General features: G+C 45.0%; 1 protein-coding gene across 12 annotated transcripts in view; it reads left to right on the forward strand.

Moving 5' to 3' along the window:
• The window catches only part of NUMB (NUMB endocytic adaptor protein), a 138,087-nt gene that overhangs the window by 94,858 nt on the left and 27,472 nt on the right, over positions 1-15,757 (forward strand). For 7 of the 12 annotated variants that reach the window (XM_077261606.1, XM_077261639.1, XM_077261649.1 and 4 more), the window contains 2 exons: positions 3,525-3,599; positions 13,471-13,503. In XM_077261606.1, coding sequence (XP_077117721.1) covers positions 3,525-3,599; positions 13,471-13,503 — 108 coding nt within the window. The remainder of the gene's footprint in view (positions 1-3,524; positions 3,600-13,470; positions 13,504-15,757) is intronic. The other 5 variants (XM_077261658.1, XM_077261674.1, XM_077261683.1 and 2 more) reach the window with 1 other exon arrangement.

Below are 15,757 nucleotides of genomic sequence, written 5' to 3' on the forward strand. Positions count from 1 at the left end.
TTATTGGCGGCACATTGTCTCGTATAAACAGGAGTCTTGCTGCCGAGAGCCTATGTGCACTGAGTGATCTAGTATAGGTCGCTTAGTGTGCACCGTGTTCTTTAGTCTGCCTGCATTTAAACGACCGCCAATTGGCAAAAATGTACTGCTTTTTAATTTATTTATTTATTTATTTTTTATGGTCTTGTTGCCATTAGAGTTGGGCGACTTTTTTACTTTTTTCGGATCGAGTCGGGTTTTGCGAAACCCGACTTTGTCAAAAGTCGGGTCGGGTGAAATCGGCCGATTATTGCGAAAAGTCGGGGATCGACCGAAACATGAAACCCAATGCAAGTCAATGGGGAATCAAAGTCGGCAGTGAGTGGAGGACAGGAAAACACCTACAGTGCCCATTTTAATGCCCAAAACATCAATTCTTATTACTTAAGCTTTTCAATCTTAATTTACTTTATAATAAAAGGCATTGAAAACTGGGGTTCATTTGGCTAAAGTTGTGGGGGGTAGGGCTGGCTCAAGATTTTCGTTGGCCTAGGAAACGCGGAATACGTCATGGCGGTGGAACAGGGAGAGGTAAGTATTTCAACTTTGCAAGTGCTGTGATCCTGAGCAAGCGGGGGGGGCCCACTCGTTCGTAGGAAGGTGCAGATGAAAGTGCAGGTTCCTTCATCAGGTGGGGAGGCATACTCGTTGGCGACGTCACTGGCACAGGGCCCCTCATAGTACGGCGGTGTGTTGGACGGCGGGTGGCGCCTCCCACTGGCAGAGACACTTTTGCATACTATGAGGGGCCCTGTGCCAGTGACGTCGCCAACGAGTATGCCCCCCCCCCCACACCTGATGAAGGAACCTGCACTTTCATCTGCACCTTCCTCTTTGTCCACGTGTAAAGTGGTATAGTATGCGGGAAGGGGAACCTGACTTTCAGCAGGGTCAGATTCTGGCTGTGTAGAGTGCAAGGGGAATGTAGTGGTCTGGGTCAATGTACCAGCAGGCTCATCTAGCATTGGCTGGGCAATGGGCAGGATGAGGAGGAAACAGTTAGTAGGCCCAAATAATAAAGTGGGCTAAATGCAGTTCAAATGTGGTAACAGGACTAAATAGGCGGCATTGCTTTGTTCAGTGGAGGAAAACTGTAATGAGTGGCAGACACAGATATTAGCCCAAATAATAAAGTGGGCTAAATGTCGGCGAAAAAATTGTTCATAAATAAATAAACAGGTGGCATAGCTAGGTACAGGGGTGGGCTCCTCTTCTGAGTAGCAGACAGTGGTAGTAGGCGCAAAGTATTAACTGGTCTAAATGGAGGCCAGGACCCCTGTATATTTTAACTATCATCTATCATTTCAACAAATTTGTATTGGCAGTGCCATTGAAGGATTTAACAGCACAGACTACACAGTGGTGGAGCAGGGAGAGGTAAGTATTGCAACTGGTAGAGCACTGTTCGAGCTGGGGGGGAACACTATCTCGTGGTCGGCGGTACTGGCACAGGGCCCCTCATATTACGACGGTGTGTCTGACTTTGGTTGTGCACCACCACCGTCAGAGACACTTCATTGTACTATGAGGGACCCTGTGCCAGTGCCGTCGCCCAAGAGTGGGCCCACCCACCTGTCCAGGCAACCGGCACTCGCACGGGTGCTTGCGCCAGGTGGTGACCACGGCCCTGTGGGGGGGAGTCAGCCCATTTAGGGAGGTATAAAAATGGCCTATGGTGGACATTCAGCAGCTGCAAATGGAGGAATTGGAAAAGTCAGTAAGAGGTGGCCAAAAGCAAGACATTTTTCAGGCAAGCTACGTGTCAGCAGGGGAAGGTGGGGCAAAATAATTTGAAATCCATGATTGGTTCATTTTAATGAAGGTTAGATCATCAACATTTTGGGTAGCCAGACGTGTCCTTTTTTCGGTCAGTATACAGAGTAACCTGTAGTGTCGCCTGACGCATCCTTCACTTTTGGTTTGGGTGAAGGACACAAGGAAACGTCTTGTTCCTGACCGGGAGCATCCACTGACGACTCGCTGCTTTTATATTTGGAACTTTCTGAAGAGGAGGCGAAAGAGCTAGAGGCTGTCAGCAAGGAAAGCCAAAACTTTTTCCTGCTGCTCCGGCTTGAAAAGCTGTTTTCCTACTCCCAGATAAGGGAGCCTTCGAGGCCTTGTGTAGCCAGACGATGATGCTGGCTCAACACCTCCAGCCTTAGGTGCTATTGTGCTTTTGCCACTCCCACCAGATGCACCACCACCACCACCATCAGTACCAGCTGGCAACCGCCGCCCACGGGCTCTTCCACCAGACTTCCTCATTTTTTGGAAAATCTAACCAAAATAACAACCGTTATATGATACTGTAAAACAAGGTAGAAGGTGTATATAAACTTGTTGAGAATTTAAATCTCCCTTTTTTGGGGGGAGACGGGACCAAAACTCCGGCCCTGTGCATAAAACAACACAATGTAAGTGGCAGAAAGTGGCTGGCTGATATACGACAAACTAACAGGACTGAAGTATATCCACTTTGTGAGAATTTAAATATCACTTTTTTTTTGGAGACTGTACCAAAACTCAGGCCCATTGTATAAAACAATACAATGTACGTGGCAGAAAGTGGCTGGAAGATATATGAAGAAATACAAGGACTGTAGTACAATTTCAATCTCCCTACAATGATCTCAGGACAAGTATGGCAGCAATAAAAAGGACCACTGCACACAAAAGTGTGGACAAATAAACAAGATAACTGTGCAGAAAGGAGCAACAGGATTTTTGCTTTTAAAAAAGCAGTTGGTTTGCACAGCAGCGTGCAAACAGCAATGCAGCTATCAGGGAGCCTTATAAGGCAGCCTAATAAGCTACAGAACTGATGCATAGAAATCTAGCCTCCACTGTCCCTGCAAAGAAAGGTGGTGTTGGACAGTGGAAATCGCTACACCACAAGCGGTTTGGGGGTTAATCTTCCCTCCCTAACTATATCCCTTCTTCTGATGAAGCTGCAGCAACCTCTCCCTATGCTGAGATCGGCAGAAGTAAGATGCTTTATAGCCCCTGTGACGCCGCAGAAAGCAAGCCAATCACTGTCATGCCCTTCTCTAAGATGGTGGGGACCGAGACCTTTGTCACCATACTGCCCACACTCTGCGTCCTCCTTCATTGGCTGAAAAATGGCGCTGAAAGCGTCATACGAAACGCGACTTTTGTGCGCAGATCGCTGACCTCATGGCCGATCCCACACTAGGGTCGGGTTTCATGAAACCCGACTTTGCCGAAGGTCGGCGATTTTTGAATTTGTCCGATCCGTTTCGCTTAACCCTAGTTGCCATGTTTTAAAGAAAAAAATTTGGGATTTTTTTTTCTAGTGGCCAAAGTGATACACTGCAAACGACAACGTACACATTGGCTTGTTCCCTGTGCCCAAAGTTTCTCATATTTTAGATACTTGCATCATCAGAGGTGCTAGATCTATAGTCTTTTCTAATTAATTAAAACACAAACCAATTTGTATTTCTCCTTGTGTTTTCTTTGTTTAGTACCTGGGACATGTGGAGGTGGACGAGTCTCGGGGGATGCACATCTGTGAAGATGCCGTTAAAAGACTGAAATCCGTATGTATTCTTATTGCTCTGTCCACAAACTGATGGTGTCTGTATGTTGTCTAATGAAAAGTTCAGGTGTTCATACTGCAAAGAGTTTGGCCACACGGTCGAGACTCTGCACAGCTGCGGGAGCCACGTTCTAGTTTAACATGCCACGTGGGTAGGCTGATTTTCAGATGGGCATGTTGCTGCATCCGATGTCTAGATTTCCACGTTGAAACCTGCATGTTTTCTACATCTATAATCTGTGCATATTTTCCTGCACTTCTATGGATTGTGTACTTTTAGATGTGGAAATGCAGAAGCGGTAAGTCTAATGGATGGATTTGGCAAAAGAAATTAAAGTGGCTCCAATGTTTTCATTTGTAAGAGGAAAAAAATAGCAAGGAAAGCCAATTCGTACACAGATTCTATAACATACCATAATTTCATCCACACACTGAGTGGGAACCTGTCACCCCCCCAGGCGTCTTTAACTAAAAGAGCCACCTTGTGCAGCTGTAATGCTGCATTCTGACAAGGTGGCTCTTTTAGTTCTGGGTGCTGTAACTGCCGAAATAATCAGTTTTGTAATTTGTCCTAAATACCTTTTCTTCAGTCAAGGAGGCAGGCCTTTCCCCCCCTGCTGCAGACGCCACACAGCCGTCACTCATGTCTTCTTGGCACCAGGCGCCGCCTCCTCATCGCCGGCGCCTGCGCTCTTTTCTCCTGCCTTGGGCAGGCGCAGTGAGCGCTGCCCGTCCTCATATGCAGTCTAGCTGACTGCGCCTGTGCAGCCGCCCTGCCTGTGAATCCCAGCCCCGCAGTGAGAATAAATCATAAGACACTGCGGGGCAGGTATTCACAGACAGGGCGTCCGCACAGGCGCAGTCAGCTAGACTGCATATGAGGACAGACGGCCAGCGCTCACTGCGCCTGCCCAAGGCAGGAGAAAAGCGCGCAGGCGCCGGCTCATTTCAAATCAGCGGTGAGGAGGCGGCGCCCGGCGCCAAGAAGATTTGAGTGACGTCTGTGTGGCGTCTGCAGCAGGGGGGGAAACGCCTGCCTCCAGGACTGAAGAAAGGTATTTAGGACAAATTACAAAACTGATTATTTCTCTAGTTACAGCACCCAGAACTAAAAGAGCCACCTTGTCAGAATGCAGCATTACTGCTGCACAAGGTGGCTCTTTTAGTTAAAAAGTCCTAAACTTTGCTGTTACATGAAATACATACAATTATGTGTGTGAAATGCATACTAAGACCACAACGTGTAAACCCAGCCTAAATACCCACATACACATAGGATGGTGCTCTGGCCGACATCCATCTCTGCCATGCATAGGAGTGCTTGTCTAGACTAGGGCTCCTGTGTGGTCTTGAGAGAGCCGATAACAGACATTGCTGCCAGCAAAACAAAGCGATTGGCAGTCTCAAGTCGGACATGTCTGATCAGCCTCTTCCTAGAAGCTCATTCAACCGGTGTCCACCATAGTGTTGCCATAACCGGTCAGTATTGGCAGGTGCAGCTGACCTTAGTCTGTGTATAGAAGGTGTAAGGCTAGTGCTAAATGATGAAGACTTTGTACTTCTCTGAATTGATTTTAACTATTGATTTTCCCAAGTCTACACGTTTTGCAGACAGCAGCTGTTAATACTTGCAATTAATCAGCGCTATAAAAGTCTTGTAGCCTGAGGCCAGTTTCACACGTCCATGAAACGCAAACCTTTCTTGGATTGCAAAACTTGGCCCATCAGCTTAGGCTCCTGACCTAAGCTTACTTCATCCGTGGGTTAAATAGGGCAGCTGGCTCAGGTCAGAAGACCCGCACTTTGGCCTATGCATTGTTAAACAAGCGCTGTCCGTCTATTACCTAACTGAGAAGTACTTGATACTGCCAGACCTCTTGGGTGGGTCTTATGTTGCTGCTATAAGAATCCGAGGAACTTCTTATAATATTAGCGTTCTGTTTTCTTCCTGTGAATTGAGAGGAGGTTGCACATGCATTGGTTTTTCCATTCACTACGATGGGATTTCCGAGTACACCCGATCTGGTGCGTGTTCACAAGTAATGGCGGTAAACTTTTCTACTGCGCCAAGACAATTTGGGGTTCTCTCTGAGGTGGTAACCAATTGCTTCACATTTTTAGTTCCAATCAATATCATCTGAAAATGTGTATTCCTTTTCTTACCAGTTATCTCCATCCATCTTTGTGTGCTTTGTGAGACCTCCCTTCATCACTTACATGTTTTCAGGAAGTGAAACGTCTCCTTTAAGATCATGGAAAATACAAGAGTCAAATGCTTGATAAAAATCTGAGTCCTCCTGATTCTGCTGCTCTTTTCTGTTTTTTTGCTGCGTTGCTCCAGTTAAAGTGAATCTGTCACCTAATTTTTCATATATAAGCTGCGGCCACCGCCATTAGGGGCTCATCTACAGCATTCTGTAATGCTGTAGATAAGCCCCCGATGTAACCTGAAAGATAATAAAAACAAGTTACGATAGATTATACTCACCTGGGGGGGGGCGGTCCAGTCCGATAGGCGTCAGGGTCCAGCGCCTCCCATCTTCATGCAATGATGTCCTCTTTTTTGCTTCTGTCATGGCTCCTGCGCAGGCGTACTTTATCTGCCTTGTTGAGGGCAGAGCAAAGTACTGCAGTGCACAGGCACCAGGAAAGTTCCGAGAAGCCCAGCACCTGCGCACTGCAGTACTTTGCACTGCCCTCAGGGCAGATAAAGTACGCCTGCGCAGGAGCCGCACCAGGAAGCAAGGAAGGCTTCCGGACTGCGACGCCCATCGGACCTGACCACCCCTGGGTGAGTATAATCTAACTTGTTTTTCTTATCTTTCAGGTTACATTGGGGGCTTATCTACAGCATTACAGAATGCTGTAGTTAAGCCCCTGATGGCGGTGGCCAAAGCCTATATACAAAATAGTAGGTGACAGATTCCCTTTAAGAGAGATTCACACTTTTCTCCTCCAGCACAGTATGAGAAATCACTTCTTTTTAGCGCAACTGGATGTTTCTTCAGCGTCTTCTCTGGGGGCGTGCACTTAACTCCTCCCTTGCAGACGCTGTCAATCACAGGTCAGCAGCTGATCTAGTAATCTCTGATATCGAGCTTTGATTGGCTTATTTTGGGATGGGTAACACACACCCCCTAGAGGAGACTCTGCATGTAGCTTGTAGCATTTCTGCAGAGCCCTCATTGGTGGGGCGTGTGCTCCTCCCAAAAGAGACCAATCAAAGCTTTGCCGCATTGGAGACTATTAGATCAGCTGCTGAGCTGTGATTGGCAGTGTCTGCAAAGGATCAGCATAAGGCCATGTGCAAACGTTGCGGTTTTTACTGCGGATCCACAGCAGTCTACCATGCGGTGTACAGTACCATGTTAACCTATGGAAAACAAAAACCGCTGTGCACATGCTGCGGAAAAAAACGCACGGAAACGCTGTGGTTTATTTTCCGCAGCATGTCAATTCTTTGTGCGGAATCCGTAGCGGTTTGACACCTGCTCCATATTAAAAAACCGCGGGTGTATAACCGCAGTAGAATCCACACAAAAACTGTGATAAATCCGCAGGAAAAACGCAGTGTTTTTGCCCTGCGGATTTATCAAAATCAGTGCGGAAAAATCCGCACACCAGTCCGCAGCGTGTGCACATAGCCTCAGAGTACATCCCCAGAGAAGACTCTGAAGAAATGCCCAGTTGGTCTGCAAGCAGAGATTTCTCATATTGTATTGAACTAATTTTTTTTTTTAGTTAGTGACCGGTCCGCGTTAACAGCCTCCACCATATGCTGGTCCTTCTTGATATACATGTCTTTTGTGCTTACAAATGCTTGATATGTTTAATATATTTTCTTGTTTTTAGCAGGTTAAAAAAAGAATCATAATTAACTTAGTGGTTTTTTTTTTTTTACATATTAAACAATTAACAAGTGTAGTTCCTTTTCATCAGATAATCAGCCTTGCATGACCACTTGTTTCTTCCTAACTTTGCTGCTGAGTGGTTTGGAAATGACTCTCACATTAACACTCGCTATTCTTGGAGTAATATTAACGATTAACTGTCACCCTGAAATTAGGAATGTGTGGTGAGATGTCCTTACCGTCTGCTAGCTGCAGGGCTGACTTTGTATAGGAGCGTGATGAATTGGAGGGTGGTGGAACTTGGCAGCAGAAGGCTTGTCCTTTCTCATTAGTCGCAACCTCGCACTGATTCATGACGGGCATTACATCCTCTGTGCATGTGGTGTATGTAGTAAGCACTCTTTTCGGAGCACTTCACATGCGGATGTGCTTAATGCTTTTCAAGCAGCAAAATGAATGAAGCCTTTGAAAAGGATTTCCTGAAAACAGCCCCATGCAACATCACCAGCTGAAAACATAGGAAAGAATATAACTGAAAAATCACTATTATGCTTTAGTACTGTTTTTTTTTTTTTTCCTTTTTTTTTTTTTTTTGCATGAGGTGTTCACAATATTGCATGCAGGGCTGCTGCTATGTGATTACTGTCCATATTACATATATACGGATTTATTTATGATTTTTTTTTTCTATTATAATTTTAATTCAAAAAATTACCGTATTTTTCGGACTATAAGACGCACCGGACTATAAGGCGCACCCAGGTTTTAGAGGTAAAAAATATTTGAAGCAAAAAAAAATATGGTAAAATATTTAATAACATAAATAACATACTATTATATGTGGTGTTATTATATATAATAGTATGTTATTATGTTGGAAGCTGCGGGACCAGTGTGGTGTCTGTGAAGTACGATATGAAGACGCTGGAGGGTGAGTATAAGGGCTCATTTCCACATGCGAGGCACACGTCTGTATCTCGCATGTGGAAACCAAGCTCTGGCGCCGGCACTTTGGAGCGGAGCTGTGCAGCTCCATGTGTTCCTATGCGGCCGCACGCTCCGCTCTGGAGTGCCGGCTCCACAGCTTGGTTTCCACATGCGAGATACGGACGTGTGCCTCGCATGTGGAAATGAGCCCAAAGAATGGGTGCACAGGGCTTATAGTGAAAGCACCCCTCCAGCACTGCAAAATAACACTGGAGTGCTGCTTTAAAATCCCATGGGAGAACTATAACTCCCAGCATGTCCTGCAGATCCTATGACATGCTGGGAGTTATAGTTCACCAAAGGAGTGGCAGAGTGCTTTATTGTGTTTTGTAAAGACTGACCTCTTAATTGTGGCAGCCAGCCACACTGTGGTGAGGTAAAAGCTGGAGCATCCCATGGCTGCACACACACAGAGCCCTCCCTGTTGTTGTTGCCTTTCCACAGCGCAGGACATAAGAGGAAGCTGCAGATTCTAGGTGGGAGTCTGAAGGACCTATGATGATGTCAGAAGAGGGAGGGCTCTGAGCTGCCATGTGATGCTCCAGCCCGCCCACTTCTGACATCACACAGGTCCTCCCTGTGCACCAGACAGCTCAGCGTCCAGCACAGGCAGGTAGACAGCGATCTCCTGGCCCCTGCTGCTGCCTCCTCCTCCCCCGGACACACAGATTCTCCCTGGAATCAGTGCTGGGGAAACTGTGTGTCCCTGCTTAAGTGCAGTATTCATTTGCTGCTCCTGGCTCACCGCTCAGCTGATTGGTGGGTGGGGAGCAGCTAATAAATATTCACTGCACTTAATCAGCGGGGCCATGTGCTTTCCCCAGCAGCTGATTCCGGGCAGCGGGGACATCCTGAAGTGGGATAACAGTGCGATCCCACTCGCTGCTGCCCCCCTCCCCACATGCTATATCCGTACTATAAGACGCACCCACACTTTCCTCCCAAATTTGGAGGAAAAAAAGTGCGTCTTATAGTCCAAAAAATACGGTACTATTAAATAAATGTAGTAAAAAACAAAATTTTTTTCTTAATATAAACACACAAACTGAACGTTTTCTGTGAACCTCTGCAAATTTATGTAGCTCAATTTTGCACTCTACTATGTATGGTACCTGCAAGACTGAGTGATTTAGAAGCCACGGTCCTGGGTTTGCAGTGTTGTATGCCGACTTTTTGACTCCGGCCTTGGTATATTTAACTCTTTAAGATGCTGCAATGTATCTGTAAATCATAAGTACTTGTCATGGTGCACTCTTGCTGATTTACTGCATACATCATGCTGGTAACACCTTTAGCCACTGGAGACCATCTAGTGCACATAGCTCAGGTTTAAGATCATAGTTAAAGGGAACCTGTCACCCCGTTTTTTCCGTATGAGATAAAAATACTGTTAAATAGGGCCTGAGCTGTGCATTACAACAGTGTATTTTGTGGACCCCGATTCCCCACCTATGCTGCCGAAATACGTTACCAAAGTAGTCGTTTTCGCCTGTCAATCAGGCTGGTCTGGTCAAAAGGGCGTGGTGTCTTCCCCCAGATCTTGCTTAGTTTTCCGTTGGTGGCGTAGTGGTGTGCGCATGCCTAAGGACCCAAATCCACGTCACAGGGGAGTGAAAAGAGCGCGATGTGCACTATTTCATTGGTGATCGGTGGGGGCGGCCATCTTCCATTGGCCGCTCGTGCGCAGAAGCGGCGCTCTGCTAGCCGCGGCTTCAGGAAAATGGCCGCGGGATGCCGCGCGTGCGCAGATGGAGATCGCGGCGGCCATTTTCCTGAAGCCGAGATGCGAACTCTGCTTCAGGAAAATGGCCGCCGTGATCTCCATCTCCGCACGCGCTGCATCCCGCGGCCATTTTCCTGAAGCCGCGGCCAGCAGAGCGCCGCTTCTGCGCACGCGCAGCCAAAGGAAGATGGCCGCGCCCACCGATCACCAATGAAATACAGCACATCGCGCTCTTTTCACTCCCCTGTGACGTGGATTTGGGACCTTGGGCATGCGCACACCACTACGCCACCAACGGAAAACTAAGCAAGATCTGGGGGAAGACACCACGCCCATCTGACCAGACCAGCCTGATTGACAGGCGAAAACGACTACTTTGGTAACGTATTTCGGCAGCATAGGTGGGGAATCGGGGTCCACAAAATACACTGTTGTAATGCACAGCTCAGGCCCTATTTAATAGTATTTTTATCTCATACGGAAAAAACGGGGTGACAGGTTCCCTTTAAAGTTTGTCATTTAGCAGGACTATAGTGAAAAGTACACAATAAAACAATTTTAAAGTGAAACTATAATCAGTTTATGTAATCCAAGAGCATAATAATGTAGGTGCAGATATAGTGACATCACTTGCTGAGCAGCTTCCTGTATTTCCAATACAACTAGTGTTTTATCAGCAGGAGATTATCAGCGTAGGACTAGATGTCTAGATCCAGGTAGTCCAGCTAAGCTGTGTAACCCTGCCCCCACCACTGATTGGCTGGCAAAGGAATAGAGAACAGCAATCCTGTGTACACTGTACATTGTCTCCAAGCTGCCAAAGAAATGGAACAACTGTACTAATAGAGTTGGTCGAAAAGATTTGTAGGACTGTGGTCTAATGTCCTCATCCTGCAAAATGTAAGCCTTCATCCGGAAAACTAAAAATGTTGCAGCTTTCACATTGGCGACAAAAGAAATATAATAATAAATGACCTCCGTAATCCTATTGACCTATACGGTAAAGTGAATGTCACTTACACAACACAAAACTTACAAAAAAATGTTATGGATCCTCCTCCCCACCCCCCCAAAAAAATAAATAAACCCAGACATCATTTGTACCCAAAATGCAGCCCTCACATTGCTATGCCAACTGAAAAATCAAAACACTAAGGCTACTTTCACACTAGCGTTAACTGCAATACGTCGCAAATGCGTCGTTTTGCCGAAAAAACGCATCCTGCAAAAGTGCTTGCAGGATGCGTTTTTTCAGCATTGACTAACATTAGCGACGCATTGCCACACGTCGCAACCGTCGTGCGACGGTTGCGCCGTGCTGTGGCGGACCGTCGGGACCAAAAAACGTTACATGTAACGTTTTTTGCTCCCGACGGTCCGCTTTTTCCGACCGCACATGCGCGGCCGGAACTCCGCCCCCACCTCCCCGCACTTCCCCGCACCTCACAATGGGGCAGCGGATGCGCTGGAAAAATGCATCCGCTGCCCCCGTTGTGCGGCGGAGACAACGCTAGCGTCGGGAACCTCGGCCCGACGCTAGTGTGAAAGAAGCCTAACTCTTATCACATTACTTAAAACCAAAAAGAAAATTGCTGTGTGCTTAAAGGTAATCTGTCCGCAGGATTTCAAACGCTAAACTTTTTATATACTCATGTAGTTATTTCAAAGACAAGTCCAGCAATACCTTTAACATTACCGGGCTTTTCCTCCGTCAGGCTACTTTCACACTTCCGTCAGGCTACTTTCACACTTCCGTCTTTTCAGATCCGTCACAATCTGTTGATTTTTGAGAATGCAAAAAAAATTTGCAGGATCCTGCATTTTCCCATAGACTTGTATTAGCGACAGATTGTGACAGATGGCCATCCGTTTCATCCGTTGTGCACTGGATCCGTTGTAAAATAGCGGTCCGTCGTGCAGAGAAAACGTTCATTGTAACGTTTTTTGTGCACGTCGGAAAATCGGTCAGCGACGCATCCTGCACTGCCCGTCGTCGGCTACAATGGAAGCCTATGGACGCTGGATCTCGCTGTCTCGCGCTCTCTCTCTCTCTCGCTCTCTCTCTCTCGCTCTCTCTCGCACCGAGGCTGTCAGTCAAGCAGGTGCAGGCGGTGTCAGGGCGCACAATAGAGCTGGAGTGACAGAGGCTTCACATCTGCCATAGAGCTTCAGCATTACTTACTTATCCATTCAAACTCTGATTTTTCTTTACAGAGGTCAAACTGCCCATGTTAAAGTATTGCTGAACTGGTCTTTGAAAGATTTACATGCATGTATAAGTAGTATGGAGGGTTGAAATCCTGCTGACGGATTCCCTTTAATGTTCATTCAATCCTTCTGAATCTCCCATGACTGTCCTCTTGCCATTTTGAGATAAATTATGTACCATTTTGCATTTCAATGTGCCTACTCTGGCAATAGCTTCCAGGGGGAACATCAAATAAGTCTGGCAGCAGCATAAAAGTAGACCAAAGCAGGAAATAATTTTGCTTTTAAGATTAATTTTTATGCTTTTTATTAACAATTTTATCCACATCCGAACTTGGAGGTCAATCCTTAAGATATCAAAGTTGAAGGAGCAAAATGTGTGCATTGGTCATCCCATGACGTGGCCTCATGCTCCAGATTGACTGATCTTCTGCTGCCATGTTTCACTCTGTGCGTGTGGTTTTAGTTCTGGAAGAAATGCCTCCTATATTGCTTTTCAATCTGTTACTTGGTGGGACAGAAGCTCAGCAGTGTGGTAGACATCTGATTCAAAAAGTGGTACCACTGCCGATTTTGTAGACTTGTTTCATTGCATTAGAAAACATCTTAGTCTTTTATTTACTTTTAAATTAAAATGTGGATAAAATGGCATCTACAGTAATGGCTCCATACAACACTGCTCGTAATGCAATGTTCTAGGTCTTCTAGTGCAAAGCCACAAGTCCCCGCTGGTGCAATGAACCAGGTCTAAAGCCAAGATGGACTTCACATGTTCATCCATAGCCAAATGCCAGTTGCTAATTGCATATGAATGAGTTCTGAGGTTATTTCTTTCCCTTGTTGCATGGGAAATTGCAGGGTGACACTTGAAGGTTTTTTTGTTTTCCTCCCCTCCTTCTGGCAGCTTTAGTCTGCCTGCAACCTTTCTAACCTCTTCTTTCCCAAGCATGGACGTAGGGAGCGATGTCATCCGCTTGCTCCTTCTGTATAGCGCTTACTAATACTTGCTGTGCTATTTGATGCATGCTGATTTGAAAACCTTGAGAGACTTGTAGCTTCCAGCAATAATAGTGCTCGACTTGTCCCCTCCCCTGTTCCTCCAGGAAAGGAAATTCTTCAAAGGCTTCTTTGCAAAAGTAAGTCCATCGCCTTCTGTGGTTAAATTTATAAGGAGTTGCACACTGGTAGAAACTGGTCACTGAACATAGCAGCATGTGCCTTCACTTTGTGATTCCTGTGGAATAACCTTGTACAGTATACACCGGGATTCTTCTTTAATACTTTTTTTTCCCAATATGTCTTGACCTTAGAGGGATGGGCAAGAAACATTAGTTGTGGGAAGAATTAATAAAATTGGTGTTTTTCATTTGACTGCAATACACTACGAGAGATATATATATATATATATATATATATATATATATATATATATATATATATATATATATATATATATATATATATATATATATATATATATATATATATAATTTTTATTTTAAGAATCACTAGCTGGTTTTAATTACTTAAGAAATATATTAGTGAACTATTCCCTGTAACTCAGATATTTGGTCTGTTGGGGGTCCATTCATATCTGGAAGACTGTATTGGCACTTGTGGGATGTCTGTGCCAACGAGGGTCCGAATGACAAGCTGGTTATATACCTCTGCACCTCTTTGTATTCTTTCTGTGCAAAAATTACCATCTAACTGAAATAGAGCAATTTTATCAGAATTGCCCTTTCTATGAGCAGGAGTAATTGAATAAGGAAGTCAACTTCAATTCCCTGCTATAAGACAGGCAATAGGCACACGTTTGGAGGGGAAGAGGATGAGGATTTTTTTGTTTCCCGTTCCCTAATCTTACACATGGAGGAATGCTCTTGCCCCATCTTCTTTAGCTTTACCCATTGCCCACTGATTTTTTTTATTTATTATTTTTTTTAATATAACTACTAGTACTGAGCGAACATGCTCGGAAAAGGTGTTATCAGAGCATGCTCAAGTGTTAACTTGTGTCTTGGCGTGCTCAAAAAAGATGTTCAAACCTGCATGTCTCATGGCTGGTCGACAGCCGCAACACATGTGGGATTGCTTGTTTGTTTGACCAATACAACACATGGAGGGATTGTCTAACAGCCGTGAAACATGCAGGCGCTGGGACTCGAACATATTTTTTGAGCATGCCGAAGTCACTGTTAGCACCCGAGCATGCTCAGATAACACCTTATCCTGGCACGTTCACTCATTAATAAATACCGTACCTATAATCACTTTCCAATCCTTTGCATCTCTTCCATTGTAATGGCCATGGTTGTGGCTGGTTTCCACTCCTTTTTTTCCTCTTGGGGTGGGTAATGCCTCTCTTTCCTTCTCCTAAAGTGCAGTATTTTAGAATTCCTATAACCTATACATTTCCAAATTTTGAGAACCAGTTGGATCACTGCATATTTGATTCTGCTAGTTGTAGTTCTCGTTTTACATGCCCATGCTTTTAATCATTAGCGTTTCTTTCTACCATAATCTAAGACCTAAAATCCTCCTAGATTCTTGCCGATCAGTCTTTTCTGGACTTTCTCCAAATTTAACCAATGAATATTGCTTGTGCTGATTTAGCCATGATTACATTTGATGATTTCGTGATGGATCACGATTTGTCTGCAGGAATTCCAGTGCGGGACGGCTACAGCTATGGTGATGGCTCTTTGTTCACTGTCAAAATGGCATTTAGGTGTACTTGTCCCGTTCTAAAATAATTCATATAAATCACAACATTTACATGCATCTAAAATTCCCTGAATAACTGAGTACACAATAAGGGTAATGTGATGTATTTGCACACACGGCGATAGTTCTGTGCCGCCTTCTACGTGGCTGTGCGCCGTATGCGGTTTTCTACCAATTGCCGAACAAGCTTCATCTGTGCTGCTTGTTTTTTTGTTTTTTTCCTACATCGCGGTTTGCAGCTACTAGTCAGACGCATGGGGCATGAGAGAATATCTGTGTTGAAGCATAACCATCATTTTAATTTTTTCTTTCATAAATAAATGTGAAAACAAGGCACTTTGTAATATATCTTATCAGATAAATCTGCTTCTTCTTCCTGGACTGATCTTTCACATTTAGTTCATGGCAAAAATTTGTAAAATTTGTGTTCAGTCAAGACAAATTTTGAGATTGGAGATGAGTTGGTGTTTCAATAAGTTTCAATGCAGAAGGGCGGAGCCAAATGCAGAAACAAACGTTCTGCTGCAAGTTTAGGGTAAGTTCACACAGGGCATTTCTGCTGCGATTTTTTTTTATTATTATTTTATTTTTTTTTCTGCAGCAAAACCTGATCATCTTGGCAGGCAAGAAGCTGCGCCAAAAATGCAGGTTTATGTGCGTTTT

The sequence above is a fragment of the Ranitomeya variabilis genome, chromosome 1, assembly GCF_051348905.1.
Source record: "Ranitomeya variabilis isolate aRanVar5 chromosome 1, aRanVar5.hap1, whole genome shotgun sequence".
Taxonomy (NCBI): Eukaryota; Metazoa; Chordata; class Amphibia; order Anura; family Dendrobatidae; genus Ranitomeya; species Ranitomeya variabilis.